Source organism: Lampetra fluviatilis, chromosome 13 (assembly GCF_964198595.1).
Source record: "Lampetra fluviatilis chromosome 13, kcLamFluv1.1, whole genome shotgun sequence".
NCBI classification, from domain to species: domain Eukaryota; kingdom Metazoa; phylum Chordata; class Hyperoartia; order Petromyzontiformes; family Petromyzontidae; genus Lampetra; species Lampetra fluviatilis.
The window spans coordinates 4,703,332-4,727,308 of NC_136287.1; the positions used below are offsets into that span (position 1 = coordinate 4,703,332).

Genomic DNA, 23,977 nt, shown 5'->3' on the forward strand with positions numbered 1-23,977 from the left:
TATTATTAGATTTTTTTATTTTCTCTTTATACGTGACTTTACCGAAAGAACCAAAGAGTGGCACCATCATGCCACGCAGAGTCGAGCGGCAAACTATTCGAACCGATAATCGGTGAATTATTCAATAACTTCTCATAATCGGAAGTCGGAAACCCTTGACGCGAGTGGTACATCCCGGCTCGGCGCATGCGCAGTGTGGCAGAGAGGCTACTCGCCCGGGCTTGTCCGCAGCGAGAGGAGACAGAGGAATAAGACAATAAAAGGCCAAAAAATTAAAGAACACAACAATTCGTCATAGCCGCTTCTACGGCTCGCATATCTATAACCAAAAATTTCCGAACGACGAAAATCCGCATTGCTTTCGCGCTATGACGCGCCGTCTTCTTTGATGCAGCCAGGCCGCTCGCTTCGCCGCTCGGCCTCGCTGATCGGCTGGGGGGAGGTGTGTTTGTAGCGGCGGGCAAGTCAGGCGAGACCGTAGGCTTCCCGAGTTTCGACTAGGCCCCGCGGTAATGTATGTCTGTGTGTCTTTAGCTGTGCGTGTGTGTGCATTGTGTTTTTGTTAAATCCCCAGCTCTTTGTTACCGGACTGAAGCGTCGTTTGTCGCTTTGCTGAGTTAATGAAGCAACGCGATGGAGTAATGCAGAAAAAAACAACCATTCCAACCTTAAATATTAATGCTTCTTTGTCCTCGAAGAATGGCCCTGTTGGCATCTTGAGCTCTAAATACGTCCCCTCAAATAATCGATTCGGGGGCATCGCGTATGTTATGCAGCCTTTTGTGTCACACGAAATGTGTTCTATGTGAAGTCCGTATTTTAATTGTATTTGGTTGTGTGTCTGTGTGTGTTCGCGCCGTTTGACAGGTTCCTATGACGGCTGGCTGTTGAACAGCGTCCGGGGCCGGTGATGCGACGCAGTCGTGAGTCTTTCTGAAGAGTCGGTGTGCTGAGCCTAGGAGCCCACCATTCATTCAATTAAATGTCCTTTATTTCTAGAAGGTAAGAATCTGCTGGGATTTGGTGATGACGTGTGAGAGCTGTTGTAGCAATATAGAAATGGCAATTGAAGACCTTAAGTCTGTTTGAGACGGCAGTCTTTTTAAAGGGAGATTTGGGTAAAAATATAAATGCATAGCAATCTGTTTTAGTCGCTACAGCTAACATATAGGATTATACTTGATAGTACATATAGCAAACAGGTTTTTAGTGCAGTCAATTAAAACTCGGGAGATAACATTCCACGAAACTCCATAACAGTAAAAGGTTTCGCGGTAAATTGCGACTGATGCACCTCTGAAAATGCTTCCTTAATTTGAGATGCGGCTATCACACCAGTACAATTACATCCTATTGTAAGTTATTTTGTTTCATCTCATCCATACTGTGGTTGGCCACCATGCTGCAGGACCAAATACTTTCGAGTCAATCCTCATACTACTCTACTTAGCAATTCCTTTCCACCATCTCTCATCCCAAGCTCTGTCATGCTTAATTCAATAAATGTATTACACCTTAAAGTGTGCTGTGTATCGCTGGCTTTTTGGCATAATGGGCCTTTGGGCCTGTGCTCAGCAACCGTAACAAAATATGTCATCAGGGCTCTAACGTCTGCTTCACACAGCAGGTGGCCCATTTTGGCAACACCCTGCACAGACTTCCAGGAGGAGGCAGCTGTGATCGACTCCGTGAAAAGCTAGCTGCTGCAAGCTTGTCTCGCGCTGACGTTGAGTGTGCTGATCGCCGACGTCCAAACCGAGGGTCGTCGTCATCGCCTGCACCAGTCGGACAACCAGTGACGGTGGCAGGGCTGGCAAGGGGGAGGCCAGGGAGCCCAATCTGACTGATGGAGGATAGCAAGAGGACTCCGCGGGGGAGCGCCGGGGTCGGGCGATCCTCGCACGGCTCCAGGTCATCGGGCTCGGCTGGCTCGGGCGTGCTAATGGTGGGCCCCAACTTCAGGGTTGGCAAGAAGATTGGCTGTGGAAACTTTGGCGAGCTCCGGCTAGGTAAGTGTGTCTCGAGATCAAGGGTGCTCGTTTTGTTCAGATGCAGAACTGTGGCGTAAAAAAAAAACAACAGAACGTGTTGTTGCCTTGACACTAAAAGTGTGGAGAAGTGAACGCCTTTAATTTTGTAGTGGTGTGTGATTATGTTGAGCTTTTGCTGAGTAAATGTCAACACGTGTAATTGTCTGTTTTACAGGAAAGAATCTTTACACAAATGAATATGTGGCGATAAAACTGGTACGTTGACAGAATGTTTTTTTCATGTGCTATTAAAGATATAAATTGCTGCATCACGTAATATTTAATTTCTGATGCTAACATGAAACTGCATAGTCTAATGCAATGGTACAATTATGTATATAATAGCTAATATGAAAACAAATAATTGTTCATAGAAACTGTGTGTAGTTAAAGTGAATGTTGTCTGCAGGAACCAATGAAGTCACGAGCACCACAGCTACATTTGGAATATAGATTTTACAAACAACTGGGAAATGCAGGTGAGCTTTAATTTTTGTGCATAGGCGAGACATCCGTTTGCCCGAGTCAACATCCACTCAGTCATTTGGTATTATGAATATTTATTGGTTTACAGTGTTGTTATTTTGTGTTTCTTAAAGTGGCTCATGGATACTGTGAAAATAAAATTAAAAATCACATGTGTTTCAAGGGCTTAGATAAGTAATTTAGGTGTATGTAATGTCTTGTTTACATGCATGACTGTTGCACGTTTTGTGTGACATCTGTACTAATTGGATGAAAAACAACAGTGGCATACATTTGCTGACAGATGTACAGCACACACTAATCTGGATATCCAGGGTTCTGCGTGTGCAGCCACATTACAATATTTATACAGCGAAGTCAGCAAACTATACGCAGAGTATTATTAAGGAGGGACACTGCACTAACTGCTTTGCGGACTGCTTGAGTATGGTGACAGCACTGTCGTGACATTTAATGATGGCTACATTTAATATGACGTGGATAGAGGGTGTAGTTGGACTACATTTGTACAATGGTAATACATTAAAGGCCCCCCATAAGATGAAAAGGAATGTCTTTCTTACATTACAAAATTTTATGAAATATTGTCTTTGGTTGAATTGTTTTATTTTAGAATTTAAAATGAAAGGATATCTTCCAAAGGCCAAATGTCATTTTACATTAGTAGCACTAACTCTCATGTCACAGAGCATTCAAAACTTGTTCAGTGAATCTTGGGAAATATTAAATGCGAGCAATGTATTTTGAGAATTGTTCTACTCTACAGTATTACATAATCCTTGTTTCCTCAGCTGGTTAAATAATATTGTGTGCAGGATAACGAGTGTCTAACTTCCTTGTGAACATGGAATAATGTTTTTCTCCCGTTTTTAATGCAGTGCAGTATTTTGGCAAGTAGGTCAGTGACAGTGGCCTGTTCAAAAACAAGACTTTTCACTTATAGGAAAATACTATATTGTCAGAATGTACAGTTTTTCTACTTCTGAAACATTTTTCCAATTGAACACGTCGGCTTTCACGACCAATATGCATAATAAAGTTTTTTTTGGTTTATATCGCATGAATATAAATGTGTTGTTAAACCTGGGTGATTGTGGGTTTAACGACATTTATATTTATGCGATATAACCCAAGAAATCTTTATTATGCATAATATATTTCCAAAATGCTTTTGTGTCACCATAGTATTTAAAATCACAGCATGTTTGATAGGTTTAAAATGCACGGAATGAAGAGGAGTTATTCCATATTATTTGGAGAAAGTGTAGACGCCTAATTATGTATATGCAGTGTTTGCTTATACAGGTTCATATGTCCGGAGAATATCCCACTACTGGAATTTTGGTCATGTGCCAATTTTACCTTTTGTAGTATGTGATTGTGAAATATGCTTTACTGGAAATGTGGTCAGAGATAAGCTCAAGATTGTTCACTGATATGTTTATTGTTAGTTCCATCCAGCCTGTGGCTTTAACTATCGTATTATTAATGATTCTCAACTGCTAATCCTAAGGCTAAGCTTGCTCTTGCTTTTAAGGTTTATGATGAAAAAAGTCACCCGAGCACTTAATATGGCTTGAGTAGTTAATCTCCATATGTCAATATTGCTCTTGTTACGAATATAATACGAGAGGGGGTGATTTTGAAACTCAGAAGTGTATTGGTAGAAAAAAAAGAAATCAACCTCTACAGTACTTTGTAAATACAACTTTTATATCCTGTTTTTTGTTATATCTTAGCAATGAAATCAATACTGTGTTTGGGTGATGTCTGATAGTGGTCCCACACAGAGCAGCTTTGTTTTCATGTGCAGGCTAACACTTACTAGGGAAACCTGCTGTTGCTTAACTATTGGGGTATTATGCCAGATTGACCTTCTGATGGGTTTTACTGTACACACAAGTGTTCTGCTAAACTGGTTTGATTTACTACTCTCAACTCTATATCGTATCATTTTAATGCTACGGTGTACACAATACGCATTTGTAAAATGGTCGACAGACGTGTAATATGCGTTCACCACATAAAGGATACATTCTCTTTCATCGTTAAGAAATTTTCATTGTGACTAAGTTCGTGCGTGTAACCATTTATAAGTTTGTATTCGTTTTAATGACGGTGGGTGGAGGGGGGCTATACGCCAACCAGTGGGGGTCTCCTTACACCCAGTCCTACGTGTTTACAAATCAATGCATGCATGTCATTTCGTGGTCGTCTAATTTTATATTTGAAAGCGGAATAATTTTGGGCTGTGGGGAGGCATGCACGGTGGAGTTTTGAGGTTTATCTTTAAGTAGCAACTGCACTAGCAACATTGTACAGTGACATTTCCCAAAGTAGCCTTTCTGGTTTCGAGTTCGGATAAAAAAAAATTCCATCTTGCACTTTTGCATCTCGAATGAGTCGAGTTCCCTTACAAGTAGGTTAATGTTCTGCAGTCATCTTCTTTCTCGTTCATTGTTTGTGCCGGTTCTTTTTTATTTTGCTTGAAATTGACGTCAATTGTTAATTGTTTTACTGCGTAGTACCCAAACATACCAAGGTTTGCATATGTGCCTGGCTGTAAAACTTTGTTACACTTAACCCACCCTTTTAACAACCCTTTATATTGAAATCTGGATAATTTTTGGTGCACTGCGTTCCACATCTATCAGTTAGTGTGCTGTATATGTGGATCCCACTCAACACAACTTTATCATGTCTCTGTAGATGTGTGACAATCGGTGGTCGAATCGAAGGGCTACTGGCTTGCCCATTTTGTCGGTTCTATTACCATTGTGGATTTGCACGTGTTAAATGCACCATACCGAGTGCATAGACCAGGTGTCCTGCATTACGCTTGGCCGAATCCACAAGGACAGAGCTTTTGACACTGCATGCCAGCACAGCATCGCTCCAATTTAAAAGCACATTTCTTTAATGTCTTTCATATATATCGCATTTACTTGAGGTTTTCTTGATTTTTCAATTGTGTGGCATTTTATGTAGTTTTATTTTTTGTCAAATGTGACTGATTGCCCTTTGTAGTTTCCTTAACTTAATTTTTCTCGTAATGACATTGAGTAATGATTTCAAGAGTTATTTTTGTCTTTACTTAAGTTACTGGTGAGTGAAGTGGTGGTGTTTGCTTGGCATGTGGTTTTCAGTGTCTCCAGGCCACGTTTAATTGTGGACTTAAAGGCAATTGGGTGTGCTTTGCTCAGCTAGGTCATGTTTGCTGTCTTACATTCATAATCCTTTGAAGTGATTCTTTGTTGATATTGTCGGCAAAGGTATTTACTTTCATGGTTGCTCACTTGCGTCATTGGTTGTCATGGTTTGTCTTCATCATTTGTGAATTGGGTTGATAAACTTTGGGCATGATAACGTTACATAAGCTGTACTTTTGCAGTGCTTATTTTACATAAGCTCATGAAAGTTGTGTATCATTAGACCTTCTGAATGCGTAACAGTGTTTCTCAATGCAGAATGTTAATTTTATATCTGATATAATAATTACATAAGATAAATATGGATTTGAGCATTGTGTGGCTAAATCCATTAAATTCTAGCTGCATGAGATGGTGCTCTGTCCTGGCCCTCTCATAATGAGTCGGATTATATTGGCTTGCTTTATCGTCAGCATCATCTGAGATAGCGCTCGTAATGATGATGTCGTTTGTAAGGGAAATCAATTGTGTAATTAACATGTTGGCTCCATAGTTTACTGCTTGCATATCATTTATCAGTGTGTGTTTAATGGGCGTGTTCAGCAATATTGTGTGATAATCGTGTTTGCCTGGTTATGTGAAAAAAAAAAACGGATGTGGTAAGGTAACAAGAAACTGAATTTGTGTTTTTCTTACTTTTATATAAGAAGGAATTTTTCCAATCATTGACTGGGAATATCACAACTTGTGTTCATCAGCCAAGTCCTAATTACTACATGATTGGCTATACTGAATGCATTGCTTGTTTAAGAACTCCCAAATATTTATATGAAGTGTTTAGCATTTTTTTAAAATAAATTCACATGTATTCTGTGCCATTGTAAATAAACCAAATGTGTCCATGTATACTCTGGCTCTTCAGAGGGTGTTCCACAGGTGTACTACTTTGGGCCCTGTGGAAAGTACAATGCCATGGTGCTGGAGCTGCTGGGACCCAGCCTCGAGGATCTCTTTGACCTCTGTAATCGAACCTTCACCCTAAAAACAGTGCTCATGATCGCCATACAACTGGTGAGTTCACTACTTGTCGAACTCTCATCACAGTCACAATCAGGGTTTTAATTTTTCTTTAACCTCGTAGGTTTCCGGTGTATTTTTATCACCAACACTGTACTGTTAATTTGCATTAAGTTCCGCTTGTTTAATCTTAAATCATTCACCTATGCCCTCAACTGCCAGTTGTATTCCCTAGGAATATTAATTTGTTATCTTTTTGGAATTAGTATGGACTTTTATGTGCTGCCTCACTTGGAAGTGGCCCATTCTTCTGGGCTTTTTTCGATATAATTTGAGTAGACCACCTGAGTGTAAAGTCAGCTGCAGTTCTGCATTACGAATGTAATATGGCTGCTCGTATCACATTAGGGTATCTGAATTGTGTGGTTGTTCAGCAGTTGTTGGGTAGATATAAGCGAACGTTTTCCATCCCTATAATGGCAGTGGTGTAGTTCTTTAGGAAAAAAATACTTTACTTGCAGCCGTGAAACACTTGCGCAAACAGGATGTGACATAATTGCACGCATTTGTTTTTTTTGTCGTTGCACATTGCATTTCTTTTGGAAGTACATGGACGTTCTGTGCAAACTTGAATGCAAGCAGTGGTCACCAGTATCGTTTGCATCGTTTATGGCTTGAATGTTTCTGTATAGGCAAGTTTAGTAAATGTTAACAAATGAGGCTAAATTAATTATTGTCATGCACTCTGAATCTGTTTTTGAAATATTAATCATAGGATGCGCTAGAGAAATATAACATGAGTCTACACCTACACATGTGCCTTACATAATGTGCTTGAGTTGTAACAATTACTTTGTACAATCTTTAGATAAACTAGCAATCCGCACGTTATTTGGATGGACGTGTCCATCCATGGCTCCCAACCAGCAAAATGTTTAATCGTATATCGAGCCATGCCTCTCTACCCTTTTCTTACCTTCTCAGTGTTATATATCCCATTTTATCTCGATTTCTCACTTTTTCTTTGTTTCTATTTGTTTCTCTATTCCTCTGTCCTCTCTTCTATCTCTTTCTTCGTCTGTTCCTCTCCTCCCTCCACTCTATCTCACCCACTTCCCTCCACCCATCTCTCCCTGTTTCTTCCACCTCTCACCCTCTCCCTATTCCCACCTCTCCCTTTCCCATCTCAAATCTCTTGCCTCTCTCTAATCCTCCCTCCCACTGCTTGTGTTTTGTGTTCGCTCTCCTCTGTCCGTTTTGCTCTCTTTTCTCACCTATTCATGCCCTTTCACTCTCTTCCCACCCTTCTTCCTAACTTCTATCTCCATCCATCATCACTTCCCACCTCTATCTCTCTCTTCTATGCATTTGCACGGGATATGCAGGGGAAGGGGTGGCGTGACATCAGCTTGCACAAACCTGGCACAAACCTGTGGGATGCGGGTGATGTCATCACACAGATGTGCATGGTGATGTCACTACTGCACACGTGCACTTGGGTGCCAGGCAGACAGGAATCCAGCCAGCAAACTGATTTTCTTATATACTGTAGTTTAGCCTATCCTGCACATTTGTGCTAGATGTAGGCGGTCTAGTGGGTGGGGGAGAGGCGTCGTGACATCAGCACACACAAATAGGGCTCACTGCTGTGGGATGCGGGTGGACATCATCACGCAAATCTGGGTGGTGATTTCACCACACCATATTCACCTGGTCTCGTGCCAACTAAGAATCTATGCAGTAATAATTGTTTCTAATATAGTATGATTTCATGCTGATTTAATCATAAGTGTAAAGTGTATTTTTTCTTTGGGCATGCACACATGTTCGAGTCAATGCTAACTTAGTATTTAGCAAAGTCTGTCCTCTGCCTCATTGATTGACATATTCAGGAAAAGCTTCTATGGTTAAATATTTATCGGAATTCTCTTCCACTGCAGGAGTGGTGAGCGCTAAACCCCCAAGGAAATTCTTACCTAAACATCAATTGGAATGTCTGAGAGACATAATCTGAGTCAGTATGTGCTATGTAAAATGAGATTTAAACATTTTTTTGTTTAACAGAGACCGAGAAGCTTTCTTTGTTAGTTAATTTTTGTGTTTGTGGAAATGTCTTGCTTTTACTGTGTTTATGAACGTTTTATATTTTGCTCAGAATCATTTGTTATAAATTATGTACGTGTGTTTTTTTCCATTTTACTTATTCATGAGCACAATTGAAGTGCCAATTATAAAATTCAGCTTAATTCTGAAGAACTATTTTTGGATCTAAATGTGATTTGTTAAAAATGCTTTGTCTTTGGGTTAAATTATTTGTGTTCAGTCATGGTCGTCACTTCTGTGAGACATAACCTTTGCACTTTGCAGAAAATTTCTATCATATTTAATGGTGGATTTTTCTTGCAAAAAAGTGCATGTTTCAAATAGTTGCTGTTTGCAGTGCGATTATTGTCTTCTGCATCATAATGAACGTGACTTGTTTAATCTGTGGGTTGCCTGAAGCTCGTAGTAGTGGAAAAGACGAATGAATATAAAATATCATATACCGTTATGCCTAGCCTTTGTAGACTATGAAAAGGCATTTGTGTCAGTGGAAAATGATGCAGTCATCAAAAGTCTCACAAGCCAAGGCCTCAATACAAACGTTTATAATGAATAATAATACACGTTTTAAAATGTAACTGACATTGTGTACTGAAGTAACAATGTATATTATAAAGTGAATTGGACAGCAGGCATTCTTTTACCAAAGTAATCCAATTGGCATTAGAAGATGATTTCTGAAAATTCTATTAGAGATGTAAAGGGCTAAACATAAGTGCAGGAATTAATAACCATTTCAGATTTGTTTTTACGATTCATAAGAACCAACTAGAAATTATAGAAAAGCTTAATAAAGAAGTCTCAAGATAAATAATGATAAGTTGTGCTCAAGATTAATATGAACAAAACAAAAGCCATGTGGTGCAAATTCACTCGACTGAAGATACCTAGGGCAGTGATTAAAAGAGGACTGGGATCAAACTGATTGAAATAAAGTAGCAGACAACAGCAGCTTGCTCATTCAAAAGGGAACTTTGACAATGAAAAGCAACATGCCACTGTGAAAAAAGACAGTTTATAACTGTGTAACAATTTTTTTTCCTGGGTACTAAGTGTTATTTCGTAATTGCTTATGCCTAAAAGTATTCCCCACAAACTTTGCCTTTGTGACCAGGACAGTGATATTTGGAAATTTACCTATTTTAAATGAGAAAACAGGCGAATTTGTGTCTTGTCGTTCACATAAAGTCATAAAACAACAACATAAGAATAAAAATTATTAAATTAACATACTAACGTAATACAAAAATGATTACAAAAGATTTAGACACCAAGGCGGGACTGGCCACAGCGGACCAAGTTCTTTGTGGGGAGGAACATCGTCAAGTGGGAGCCCGCTGGTGGACCCCCGGAAGGTGCTGATGCCACCACTGCACATCAAATTGGGCCTTATGAAACAACTTGTCAGAGCTGTAGATAAGGAGTCGGCAGCCTACAAGTACCTTCAAGACTTCTTCCCTAAGCTATCTGAGGCAAAGGTCAAAGCCGGTGTCTTCGTCGGACCACAGATAAAGAAGATCCTGGAGTGCAATGAATTCCCAATGAAGCTCACTAGCAAGGAGAAAGCGGCTTGTAACAGCTTGGTCGCAGTGGTTCGTGGCTTCCTGGGCAATCACAAGGTCAAACTATGTGGAGCTGGTTGAGACTCTGGTGAAGAACTACAGCACAATGGGCTGTAGGATGTCCCTCAAAGTCCATATCTTTGATGCTCATCTTGATCAATTTAAGGAGAACATGGGAGCGTACTCGGAGGAACAAGGCGAGTGCTTCCTCCAGGATATACTGGACTTTGAACGCCGCTACCAAGGGCAGTATAACGAGAACATGATGAGAGACTACATTTGGGGGCTGATTCGTGAATGTGATTTACAGTATAATCGTAAATCTCGAAAAACTACTCACTTCTAAATCTTTTGTAGTAATTTTTGTATTATTTTGGTATAAATACATGTAAATTTTTATTCATATGTTGCGTTTTTCTGACTTTGTGAACGAAAAGACACAAATTTGCCCGTTTTCTCATTGAAAATAGGATAATTTCAAAATATCACTGTCCTGTTCACAAAAGCAAAGTTTGTGGGGATAAATAATAATACTTTTTAGGCATAAGCAAGAACGAAATAACACTTACTACCCAGGAACAAAAATTGTGTTACATAGTGTAATCGGTACATATTTGCTGTGGCAAGGATAAGAAACATGGTCATTCACAAATACAAATGCAACCAAAAAGTGGGGAGAGGTTCATGCTCGGACTTGCACTGACAGAAAGATGAACGCATGAATCAGGTAGACGTAATATTAATTATTAAAAATTTAGTGGGCTTCCGCAGGGCACGTCATGGCGAGAAGGGATGATATTAGGTGCTCGAGACTAACGATGGAGTAACACCCAAAGTGAGACACTCTTGAGACGATGTTCACCCCAGAGATTTAGTGATGATATCAGTTCCTGCACAGGTGCTAGATGCAAAGTTTCGTTTTCAGGACCCTGAGATATGGTGACATCTTGGGGGGGGGGGCCTTCTTCCAGCAGTGTCGTAGATCATGGCTGATGTTGATTTATCCGTTCTGTGCTGTGTGACAGCTGACAAGAATGGAGTACGTGCACTCCCGGAACCTAATCTATCGAGATGTGAAGCCGGAGAATTTTTTGATTGGGCGCCAGAGCACGAATAAGCAACACATCATCCACATTATTGACTTTGGCTTGGCCAAGGAGTATATTGACCCTGAGACCAAGAAACACATCCCATACCGTGAACACAAGAGCCTAACCGGTACCGCCCGGTACATGAGCATCAACACACATTTGGGCAAAGGTAGGTTATTATTAACGTGTGGATATATTTACTGTAAAATATGTAAGGCTAATGGTATTCATCAGTAATTTTTAAACAATTCCATCAATCATCGCTTGCTTAAAATTTCGATTGTGTTAATATTTGCAAACTTGATTTGAAGCTTTCGTGACTGCAAGAATCCATACTCTTTGGTTCTTTCGGTAAAGACACGTAGGTATAAAATAAAATACGTGACTTTACCGAAAGAAACAAAGAGTAAACATTTGCAAATATCTACACATAGCTATCAACATTGATTCATACACTATTGTCTTGCATTGCCACATTTCACGTGAAATAAAATTATGCATTCAAACGAAATGTACCCGAATGTATGTATTTACCTTAGATATTAAAGCTAGTAATACAGTAATGTAAAACAAAACAATGATGCACTTGTGCGCGTGACAGAGCAAAGCCGAAGAGATGACCTCGAAGCACTTGGTCACATGTTCATGTACTTTCTGCGAGGAAGTTTGCCATGGCAGGGTCTCAAGGTATGTATTTTGGCTGCTTTCTGTTGCTCGGCCAAAAGGCAATGAATGATACAACGACCGAGCGCGTTAATTATTAAATTTTGGATTTGCTATTTACGTCACTAGTGTTTCATGAGAATAGGTTTTCCCCTTTTTTCTGGCAACAAAACAGGTGTTAAGATGTTAAAACACCAAACTGAAACCTTTTACAAGGAATCATGTCTGCATTAACCACAATTATTGTGGTCAGAATGAAAACAAAAAACACTGATAATATATGCATTGTCTTTGAAACTGATTGGTCCACACCAGAGACAGCTTTCTTTTGAGCCGAGTCTCAAACGGTGTGAGACCAGAGGATGCCAAAAGGCGCCAAAAACATACTCTGATAATACTCTACTCATTGTTTTTTTTCGGTAAAGTCAACGTATGTAGAAATAAAATAAAATTAAACTAAATAATATTTAATTAAAATAAATCACGACGTTTCGAATGCAACACAAGCGATCATCATCAGGTGGAAATGGCGCCAAAAGGCGTCCTCTGGTCGAACACCGTTTGAGACTCGGCTCAAAAGAAAGCTGTCTCTGATGTGGACAAATCAGTTTCAAAGACAATGCATATATTATCAGTGTTTTTGTTTACATTCTGACCACAAGCATTGTGGTTAATGCAGACATAATTCCTTGTAAAAGGTTTCAGTTTGGTGTTTTAACATCTTAACAGCTGTTTTGTTGCCAGACAAAAGGGGAAAATATATTCTCATATTTTGGTACTGGCAAAGGAGATCTCATGATGTAGTGTTTCATGCTTTGGGCTTTGCCGTCACCCGATGCGTTTGGGCAATTACGTTTTTGCTGTGCCATGTGCTGCGATGTCGTTTCTGCATAGTGTTCTCAGGATCCAGTGCATATTTTACACAAGCCCAGTACCACATGGTGGGACTTAATATTAACTGCAAACATGTGTCAAAGGGAACCAATAGAGTGCGCACAAGTAGAAAAAATGAATCTGTTGGGAAATGTATTTGATAAACATTGGTGAAATATACACTGCCACCTCAAAAGTAAACTAAAGGGCTCTACAGGAGGAATAGTTGCATGTGTGCTGCTATTGTTAATTGTACATGATCTCTATTTGTGCCAGAAGAATGTGTGTCATCTTTCCATTTCAATTGTATCTCTTTGGTCCACTGTGCCTGTTTGGACACGTGGTTGTTACTGTTGCTTGATTTTTGTCCATGAGCGTGCTCAAAAGTATTGCTTTCCCTTGATGCCTCTTCCCCCCCCCCCCCCCCCTTGTCTGTGGTTTTGTTCAAAGGCTGATACCCTGAAGGAAAGGTATCAAAAAATAGGCGACACAAAGAGAGCCACTCCCATTGAGGTTTTATGCGAAAACTTCCCAGGTACGCAAAATGTGGAAAACGGTGTCATATGCAAATGTGTATATATTACATCATGAAATGTGGCTTTAAAGAATACATGTATAAATAATGTAAAGTAAAATATAAAAAGGTTTTGTGGTGGTCTTCGCAAATTAATCATTCATCTGTTTTCACTTTATGTACCGAACTTTGTTATTTCAGAGGAAATGGCAACATATTTGCGCTATGTGAGAAGACTGGACTTCTTTGAAAGACCAGATTATGAATACATGAGGAATCTGTTCATGGACCTGTTTGAACGCAAAGGCTACTCATTTGACTACGAGTTTGACTGGACGGGAAGGCAGATAGTGAGTATAACTCAGGATATAATTTTTTAACTGCCGTATTTAATTTTTCACTTGCTGTCAATTGAACATCTTTATCAACTTGGTGAACAACAAAATAATGGGCTTTACCCTTTTTGGCATTAAAACAGGTGTAAAGATGTTCAAACACCAAATAAATACATATTGCAAGGAATAAAATCTGCATTAACCACACACATACTAGTGGCAAAATATGCAAACAAACATGCGCTGATAATACGCTCATCATTTTGATACTGGCAAAAAGGTCCCATAGATATCTTTATCAACTAATACCGTTCTTGTTTTTCGCAGCCCACGCCTATTGGATCTGTGCATTCTGAAACAGCCCTTCTGCCGGTCAGCAGGGAGCCACACAGAGACCGGACTCTGCAGCTAGCCAGACACCAGGTACAGTAGGGCAAACCACTGCATTTTAATTCCTTGCTATAACGAACAAGGTTCTCTCTACAATATCCACGCCTCGGTAACTCTTCAGCTAAGTATATAGCATGGAATTTGCGTGTGGTTTGTTGTAGAGTAACGTATTGAAATGCCATCTCCTGTTTGCAATGTAAATTTGAGTTTGACCTAAAAAAAAAAGCTGCTTTTAAATCATCTTATTTTATTTATACAATCAACCCCTTGCACAACTAAATTTAACCACTGCTTTATAACCACTGCTTATCTGTACTAACGACCCCTTACTAATGGGCCTTCTGCCCTGAACCCTGCCGCTAAAGCCGTCAGACCGCAGGGGGGCATGGGAAGTGCAGCCCCACAGGCAATCGAGCACCTTCCACGTGGTTGCACCGCCAGGAGGTGACAGATTTCCCGGCATGGCTCAGGTACCTGCTTCCTCACCCAACCCCCCTCCTCCCTCTCTCCCAGCTTTGTCATCCATGCAACTGCAGGCCGCAGCTCCCCTGTCCCAGCGTGTGCCAAACTAATCGGCGAAGCAAGCACCACGTGGCATTATTATCCAAGTCTTATATCGGTTATAAACAAAAACTAAACAAATCTAAGACATTTGTTTTTGGAGATGTTAGTTGTTGAGGCATAGCGATTTATATTTTTACTGAATATTGATGTTTATTTATACAAATTGCAATCTTGTAGTTACCCAATTCCGGTACATGCAAATTAATTGGCAGTTTTTTTTGTTCTGTACTTCACTTGACTATTATTTGAATGTTACTTGATGACTCAAATTTTAACTTTTACGAACTCACATTTCCACTGGTGAGACCTATATTTTGTTTATGCTTACGCTCAATCCAAAAGTGCTTTCATTGAGATTCTTTTCCCTGCGTAATATGTGATTTCATGGCAATTTGACACTTAAATAAATATCGAGGGATGGTAAATATTTTATGTTATTTAAATCGCCAATTAGTTGTAAGAACATCTATCGCCATTTTGTTCGAGGGGAAAAGTGTCTTTTGGAAACCTTTTTTGGATTAATGGTCAGCATAGCTTGTTAATTTGTTTCGTCTTCCAAAAATATTTGGTGCCGTCATCTGTATCACCTAAATGTCAGTTGTATGAGTATTAGGTGGCTCAATTGGTTGATGAGCTAGAACTGTTTTATGACAGTCTAAACAACTGGTGAATTAGTACAGAAGCTGTGGTTTAAAAAATGGTGAAGTAGTGCCGATTTATTTTGTGAATTCGCCTTTATGAAATGCATTGTTTCTTAGTTCAAACTCACCTTGAAGATTGATTGTTTGTCGAACTCCTCAAATTAACAATGTTTTGCGTAAATATGTTCTGCTGAATGTGCATTATACCTGCAGGTGGTGGGCTCAACCAATGGGGAACTGAATCCAGATGACCCGACAGCAGGACACTCAAATGCACCAATTACTGCTCCTGCAGAGGTGGAAGTTATGGAAGAGACGAAGTACGTCCGAGTGAAAAACGAAATACCTTTCCAGATTATGAACTTTTTTCCAGTTGACAGTTTCTACCGGAAGTTTGAAGTTTTACATACAGAACAGTCTTTATTACAGTCGTACATTTCTAAGTTTGAAATAGTGCGGTATGAGCACTTAAAAAACTTAAGTTTAGCAATCATTCTTGCTGAAAAACGTGCCTTTCTCACCTTTCGTTACTGTTTGTAGGCATATTTTTACAATTTCCATTGCTTACGTGCACAATTTTGTTGCTCTTCCACGTGAAGCGATGTTTCTTACTCACTTGCTGTGCTGTTGGTTCAATTCTAACTGACCTTTGTTTTCCTTTCTCTTGTGTTTACTCTCCTGCTGTCATCCGTAGCTGCCAGAAATTGTTCAACATGTGAGTGGTTCCAGACCTGCTGCAACACATGCAGACAGTAACTGCTGAATGCGTGCCTGTTTTTGTTTCTAAAATAAACGTCGGCCATCTCGTGCAGTTTCCAACAAATGGGTTTGTGTTGGCCATGGGCTCAGTAGGTCATAATTTACTTTAAAAAGCTTCATTGGGAACTTAATAATGCAGACTCCAAAACTTGAATTTGCCTTGTGGGAATTCTAGCGGAAAAATCACTTTAAAAAGCTCTACATGGCCCATGAACATGGATTTACATAAGTCCGTACTACCATTTGGCATCATTTACAGAATTTGGCAACGACTGATAATGTAGGGCAGTTATTCTGCAGTGCACCTTTTTAAATAGACGGACAAGTTAAGAAACAAAAACAGCTGCTGTTTGTGACTTAGAATCTTCTGAGCAATGTTTTGTATGAGTATTAAAAGAGGTAATTTTACTAGTATGTTTACTCCTCGAATGCACTTTAACCTCTTGAATTCATATCCAAATAGATTAGGCAGTCATATTTTTAAGATCTGATACATTTATGAAGTGTGTGTGCAGAAGTTGAAATGTCCACTGTAATCTGTAATCCTCGTGGATGGCGAGTAGCATCGATTTGGTTACCAGAGAATAGTGGATATAAAATTGTAGTTAAATAAGCAAAGGCTGAAACAATACAAACAATATGCTGTGTGTTTAAATAAATATGTTCACTCTACATTCACTTTATGAGAGTAATTGCAGAGAAATGTTGCCAATCTGGTATTTTTTTCAAAAGTGGCAATACTTATCCCTTATTGTTTAGGCATTGCTACGGGACAAAACAAATGGCTTTTCATCTTTTCAAGAAAGACCTTAAGCTGTGTCTAAAAAACCTCTAGGGTACTTCCTGACAAGGTAGAAAGCTGGCATTTGGTACATAAGTAGCTTTTAGGACATAAACAATAGGAACAATTTGAAAATCATAGATTTTTTCATTTTAGGCCCCCAAATCTTGATTTCAAGTGCCCCATAAAAATATTTGTGTCATTCAGAAATCATTCAAAATACAAGAAAGCGGGTTTTTTCGTTTGATAGCACTTTAAACAGCAAATAAAATCAAAGTGAGAACCATTGTTCTATTTTTTTTTATTTGAGATATTTCGGATTCAAACGGTTTTGAATAAAAAAAATTGTCATTTTATGTTCGAATCTGAATAATTCGAAAAAGGTAAAAGACAGGAGCTTCCCCTCCTAGCGTAATAAGTTAAATAATTTTTGTTCTTTCTAATAAAAAAATAACTGAACCTTTAAATTTAACGATTTCCGATGGCTACATCTTTAAATATAAGAAGTTGAATAAAGTGGTTAACTTCTTTTTTTGTGTGCAAAAATAATTTTTTTTGGAGTAGTTAGTGTCTGACAGTAGATACATAAAAAACATTTTCAATCAGATTAATTATTATATTTATTCAAAACTTTTGCCTGGCGATGTCAGGTTTTATGAACTAGTACTCCATACATTTTCTACAGCTCTTGTCTTCAAAGTTATGAAATGACAGGTCTGGAAGTAAAATATAACTCCATAAGCAGTTTTCTTGAGGCTCTTGAAGTCGAATGAACACTTCATGTAGACTTTAGCCAAAATACTTGGTTCACATTTTTTTTATCCCCTGTATCTTTGAACCATAAAAATAGTATGAGTTAATGGTTGGTGTTTTTCTTCAGGTGCTGTTGCTTCTTCAAAAGGCGGAAGAGGAAGCCCACCCAGCGACACAAATGACTCGGGGAGACCATCAACTACCAGCAACTGCTTGGACTTCAGTTAGATCCAGCACCAGATTGAAGGAGCCTTTGCCTTGCCTTCCAAGCTCCTGACACCTGGTTTTTAATATTGCCTTCAATGTTGGCTAAAGCGAGAGTCGAGGCTTTGTGGGCAAAAGGCTGCGCATACTCTTGCGTTACTTCTTAAAAGAAGAATGGTCTACGATAAGTATGTGCTAGGCCAACTGAAAGTGGAGCAGTTCTGCTGGAGTTGATGCCAAATGTTCTTTTCATAAAATTTGACAGGAGCAAGAACTTTTTTCTCGCATAGCTGTCGGTTGTTTTCTCCGATGAACAAGTTTCATTCAGCTGGAGGAAAGTGCATAATGTGACCCACGAGGATTTGTGACAATACCAGAGGACGACATGTCTGTTTCTGGTTATGTCAATAATTGACCCCCTCATCTTTCTTATCAAACTACGCCATGGCTAAGATGTGTGACGGTGTGCGGAGTGCACCCTAACCAATTAAAATGGGGATACCCATTGTCATAGTTGCTTAAAGCTTATTACTTGCCGGTTTTTTTTGTAAGATAATTTCTGTACAGTATTTAACAGTTTAAAGCCAGGTATGGAGTAGAGTATCTTGTATCTGAACGTGGATTGTTTCCCTGCTAACATTGAGTCAGAACGATTTCGTGTAAAGGTACAAATGGACATAAAATGCATAGTGTGGCCCTATTTGCACTACTGAATGCACCCTTATCAACCAATAACGTTTGCAGTCCTTTTGTATAGATGCTTGCTACCAACAATATAAAAAAATCTTAACATGACAGAAAGGTGACGTAAAGCATTCATGACTGCAGGAATTCATATTCTTTGGGTCTTTCGGTAGTTATGTAGATAGGTTCAAATTAATCAAATAAAAAACTACGTTTCGATCACAACACAAGCGATCGTCATCAGGAGGAAAAAAGATCGCTTGTGTTGATTGAAACGTCGTAGTTTTTTGTTTATTTGTATGCATTTAAACCTGTGACTTTCCCAAAAGACCCAAAGAATGAGATGTTTGTGTCCAACAGTGGCATCATTGGCACCATAGAAATAGGGCTAGGCTTATTCACATGAGTGCATATTGCAATACCCCAAAAATGGGTCAATTTGAGTGTATGACACAGCGTGTGCAGCACATTGGCAGGCATGTCTGGCCATATAAGGCACGAGTTGGAAAGGTGGTCTAGCAGGAACCAATTATGTCGGCCTGGTCAGGTGGTGTAATGGGTCGGGTACGTGACTTCTTTGGCCTGTTTCCCACCTAAATTTAATTAACCCATTAAGGCACATTCACACAATTTTGATATTTGGTTTTATTGAACATTCAAGCACGACATATTGGCAAAAAAGCAACAATAACTCATAAAAAAAAACTGCCTGTTTTGAGAAAATGTCAAGTCCTTGCCTGCACAATACAATGCTTGAATGACCTTGTTTGCAGCCCTCCTGGCTTCTGTACATTATTGCTGAGTAGCAAGATTGTAATCGTATCAATAACCCCCACCTTTACTTTGAAATGCACATTTGAATATCATTGTCTCCCAGCTCATCTTAGCAATTTATCCAAGATAGCCAGAATTGTTGATGTGTTTACCAAAGGTAAAGCAAAATAGTCTCAAGACCACCACATCACTGTCCACAACATAAAGGCCACCTTTGTATTGAAATGTCTTGAATTACACCGAGAAAAAAAAGATTTAAGTTGTGGGTCATGTTTTACTGCAAAATGACCTATTTTATTTACTTGCCTTGGTATAACAAAAGTGGCCTATATGTATACTCAGCATGCAGGCAGTTAGTAAGCTGCATTCAATTTTAAATATCCTTTGGTATCCCTTATTTTGCATGTAAAATGTTGTAAATTTAGTCATCTTGCATTTAAGGTCTCACATTTCATTTCACCAGTGTACATAGGTGAATGTTGTAGATCTAAATGTCTAAATGGACATTTAGCATATTATTCTGTATCATAATTGGCCCAATTTCAAAGTTAACATCTAAGCCTCAATACGATTTGGGGGTGGGGTGTAATTATATGACAATTAAAACTTTCCATGTAATTGGCAACTTATATTTAAAAAAAAAATTCAAATATAAAATACAAAAGTGCCTCCTATGGAAGTTATAAAATAGAAAGTTGTAAGTTTTGTACCAGCTTTGAATGTAATATAAGCCAAAATGTCCCATTCAACTGAGGCTTCAAAACTAGCCAATCCCAGTTTTGAGCTTATTAGACATTCTTTCCATCTGTGGTCTTACTTGATTCCTTTTTTGTAAAATGCATAACATTAATAAACCAAGTTTATAGCCCATTGTTTTGTAAAACCATATTTTTTTGGTTGTACAGTACAAATGTTTTGTTTCAATTTGACCAAATCGTGCTTGTTTGCAGTACATTGATTTTTCCAAAAACGAGTGGGACTGCAGATGTGGGAATGGCCTTTACACAAGCTGAATTACCATGACCAATGCAGTAGTATTTAGCTATTTGTGATCAGCTTCACAACACGGGAGAAGTTGACATGTCATACAAAAAGTACATACTTAACCAGTATCAGAGCTAGTGATACATGAATGTGTTGGCACTTAATGATGTGGCATTCTACAGACAATTTCAGGTAGTAGAGGTAGTATTTGAAATACATTGGTAAGTTTAACACTGGTGTTCCTGCACTGGATCCACCATTTGGCCTTTCTTATTTCGATATGTCAATGTTGTACTGCAGTTAATTTTTGGGATGCTTAAAGCTTTACCGTTATGGCCATGTTTAGTTAAATATTTGCACTTGGTAGAAAAATAGAGCAAAGCCATGTTATTTGTTAACTGGTGTAAACACATTTGATACTTTGGAATTGCTTAAATTCAGTTGCTAGCTGTAGGAAAGCTTAAACTTCAAGCCTGGTTTAACGTATTTTTTTGCTTCAGAATGTATTGCATACCATCCCATGGGCACAAGTGTCACATTCTTTCACCAACAAATTCCATTGCAACTGCATTTAAAGAATGCATCTTTGCTGTAGGAACCAGTCTGGCAATCAGCAATGTGTTTATCTACTGATTCTGCTTTTGTTTCCATTAAGTACAATTTAAAGTGTAAAGGTCAGCTTGGCAGTAGCCAGATGTCAGTTTAGGACTGTTTGAAAATGCAAATAAAAGCTGAGCAATCCATTCTTAATTGTTTGTGTTCAGTTAAATGGCAAATTCACCAAGCATCCAGAAGCAGAAAGAATGTTTTTGTAAAATGTACTTTATTGGTCTTCCATCAGTTAAAGGTGAACAAACTGAATTGCATATTGTAAAAGTGTGGTTATTTACAAATACCACACTATATATACACACACACACATTAATAAAAAAAAATATTGTCATTAATCATCAGAATCTTCAAGTGAGCAGTCTCCCTTGCTGCTGGAAGGCCCAGCTTCTGAATACCTAGGGTAGAGAAACAGCATTAGTTAATTAACATTGTTTTTGAAAGTACATTTGACCAAAAAAATTACAAAATGAATATTCAAGAAAATTCACCTGCTCGCCTTACTGGAACCTGCTCCACTCTTTCCAGAGATGGACCCATCGGGAACACGATTCTCTTTGTTACTGGCTTTGGTTGGAGACGCAAAGAATTCGCCAATTCCCTTCTGCCACGTTGGTGTAGGTCTCGGGCACACGGAGTTTCCACCACCATATTTATTTCCTACAAAAAAACTTAAATGTAGTTTGGACACTGCACATCAACCACATACATTTTCGGAATTCCAGGGGTAATACATCAATCATAAACAACAAACATCCTCCAGCATGCTTCCGGGTAGCTGGCTTACCTGGTGATGCGTTGCTTGACCCAGGAGAGGTTGGGGGTGCTGTGAAGTTTTTCCGTGGCGCTCTTGCTGCAATCACTAACAGAATACTCAGGGATCAGGATAATGGTAAGGACACCTCAAGACGAACCATTCCACATTTCCAGGACGTGCATGCATTTCTAAATTAATTTCCTTTTTTTTTTTAAATGTATTGTCTCGATATATCTGAAGCGATTTCCCACTCAAATCAGAATGGAGTAGTGCTCACCTGTTCAGTTCTGAGCCCGCGATGGGAATAAAACATCGTGTGGGTGTCATTCACAAGACAACCCTCCTAACTTCTCAGTGGCGACTCAATTAATTGTCCCTAACTTACTATGGATGCCTCGGCATTACCTTAAACATAAATTCAATTTAAGACGTGCTGCAATGCTTCTTTCCTAAAATACTGGATACGGTTTGGACATGTTCCTTTATATTCACCGCAATTGAAACATATAATCGGTTTTACACAAGTCGGTGGGTTTTATGGCGTACCTAATCTTCAACCTGATCTGAAAACGAAAAATTCGTTCTCGTGGGCTCTGTAATCTTGCTTTTTTAAAATACAAAGTCTTGAAAATCCACCAAATTAATCAACCCTTGAACAGTTTTAGTTTATACCCCCCTTCTTCAGAGCAGACTTGAATATAATATCAATTAAGAGGGCATTCATAAGTCGTTGGTTTATTAATAACGACACGGGGCCAGGACTGGCCACAGGACAGAAAATGGCGCCAAGGCATCTACGACCACTTCCAAATGTGTGAATTAAAAAAGTATTTTGTAATCATTAAGTTTAACGTATTTTTAAAATATATATACACATTTTTTTCCCGCCAAACATATGTATACTGACAATCATACTGTAAATGTTAATTCAGCTTGCGGGCAACTTTCTATTGAAGTGACACGGATCCAGATACAAAAATTCACGGTTATCTTGAATTGCAATCTTTCCGTTCGTATATGTCGTAACGTGTTAGAAGCAAATCGTGCGTATTTATATATTTAAAATATCGTACTTATAACATTTAAACTGCAGAGATAGCACGCACTACTTTGGCAGCCCTTCCTATAAAACAACGAAGATTCGTGAATCTCTCCATTATAAACAATACTGAAAGCAACCAACTACGTATGTTACATATAACGAGCAACGTAAACTATACGAGCAATGCATTTTTCGCGCTTCCAAATTTCCACCTTATTTGAATGTCACGACTTTTGTTTTTATATATACGACTGCCCAACAAGTACCAAATATAAAATATATACTGATAAATCCTTCACTTTTTTATTGACAGCTCAGAAATAACGTAGCCAAGTTGCATGCAAAAACGTTGTACGACTTCAAACACATTCTCCTGTACGTTTGTGTCAAATAGATTGAATTAATAATCGGGAAACTTCGTTCCATCACAGCCACATTTGAGCAACTGCGTTTTGCGTTTACCTTTTCTGAAACCCCCGTCCGCTTTGGTTCGCACCATTTTTGAAGACTAAAACAATCGTGTCTCGTGAAATGTTCCGATTTTTATTTGCTTCTTGCTAAGAGAGGTTTGCGGTGGCGAGGAGACGACTTCGAGGGGTGCACGAACTCGCCGCTCTTATTTCAAGCGGCAAATTTGGCGCGCTGGCACGACGCGTTGGTGTCGTCAGAGGTCACGCAGAGCACTTCCGGCGAATTTTTTTTAAATAAGCCCAAAAAAATATTTTTGTTATTAAACTTACTGTGCCTAGTATCTATAAGGCTATTATGAGTCATTAGCGGAAAATACATTTATTTAAACAAAAAAGCTACGCTGAAATGTAACTACCTCTTCCGGTGTTCCAGGAGAAACCTTCCAGAAGACTTCTTCCAGAAGTGGTAGATGCGCGTCAGCCGGGTCATCCTCCAGAAGACGTCTTCCGGAAGAGGTAGATGTGTGGGGTTCAAATTTTAATCTTCCAGAAGATATCTTCCAGTGATGCAGCTTTTGTGGTGGTATTTTACTGGTAGGAACCTCCTGGTTACACCAGCCCACGGGGGATTATTGTGTCCGTCCGTCGGTCGTGATAAATGGGAGGGGTGGGGCTGGGTGGAGAGGGGAGGGGCTGGGTGGGGCTGGGTGGGGAGGGGCTGGGTGGGGAGGGGGTGGGAGGGGTGGGGCTAGGTGGGGAGGGGCTGGTCACCCCGTGGTGCTCTTATAAAACTCAACGTTCA

The 23,977-nt window shown here is 39.2% G+C and overlaps 2 protein-coding genes across 7 annotated transcripts; one reads left to right on the plus strand and one right to left on the minus strand.

Annotated features, from left to right (window-relative positions):
* Positions 1–179: 179 nt before the first annotated feature.
* Positions 180–21,107, plus strand: CSNK1G3 (casein kinase 1 gamma 3). 6 transcript variants are annotated; one of them, XM_078862102.1, is made up of 15 exons: positions 180–509; positions 868–1,002; positions 1,625–2,009; positions 2,206–2,246; positions 2,440–2,509; positions 6,588–6,736; positions 11,373–11,607; positions 12,040–12,125; positions 13,425–13,509; positions 13,690–13,838; positions 14,151–14,246; positions 14,579–14,683; positions 15,632–15,738; positions 16,113–16,133; positions 17,839–21,107. In XM_078862102.1, the coding sequence occupies exons 3-15, from the start codon at positions 1,847–1,849 to the stop codon at positions 17,891–17,893; spliced, it is 1,362 nt and encodes a 453-aa protein (XP_078718228.1). In that variant the 5' UTR covers positions 180–509; positions 868–1,002; positions 1,625–1,846; the 3' UTR covers positions 17,894–21,107. The 6 variants fall into 6 exon arrangements, with proteins under 6 accessions (XP_078718228.1, XP_078718229.1, XP_078718230.1 ...); XM_078862103.1 differs by having other exon boundaries at positions 1,628–2,009; XM_078862104.1 differs by having other exon boundaries at positions 1,657–2,009.
* Positions 21,108–21,260: 153 nt separating this feature from the next.
* On the minus strand, positions 21,261–23,318 carry PCLAF (PCNA clamp associated factor). The gene is made up of 4 exons (XM_078862108.1): positions 23,228–23,318; positions 21,754–21,828; positions 21,458–21,626; positions 21,261–21,364 (listed from the first exon to the last, which is right to left on the minus strand). The coding sequence occupies exons 1-4, from the start codon at positions 23,262–23,264 to the stop codon at positions 21,301–21,303; spliced, it is 345 nt and encodes a 114-aa protein (XP_078718234.1). The 5' UTR covers positions 23,265–23,318; the 3' UTR covers positions 21,261–21,300.
* Positions 23,319–23,977: the final 659 nt, after the last annotated feature.

Bases quoted from the DNA above. Each gene is read 5' to 3' on its own strand.
- PCLAF (XM_078862108.1), bottom strand. From the start codon at position 23,264: ATGGTGCGAACCAAAGCGGACGGGGGTTTCAGAAAAG. The intron at 21,829-23,227 runs GTAAACGCAAAA...GTATTCTGTTAG, and splicing joins GGACGGGGGTTTCAGAAAAG to TGATTGCAGCAAGAGCGCCA. The intron at 21,365-21,457 runs GTGAATTTTCTT...TCTCTACCCTAG, and splicing joins GGTTCCAGTAAGGCGAGCAG to GTATTCAGAAGCTGGGCCTT.
- CSNK1G3 (XM_078862102.1), top strand. From the start codon at position 1,847: ATGGAGGATAGCAAGAGGACTCCGCGGGGGAGCGCCGGGGTCGGGCGA. The intron at 2,247-2,439 runs GTACGTTGACAG...TGTTGTCTGCAG, and splicing joins AATATGTGGCGATAAAACTG to GAACCAATGAAGTCACGAGC. The intron at 14,684-15,631 runs GTACCTGCTTCC...TTATACCTGCAG, and splicing joins GATTTCCCGGCATGGCTCAG to GTGGTGGGCTCAACCAATGG.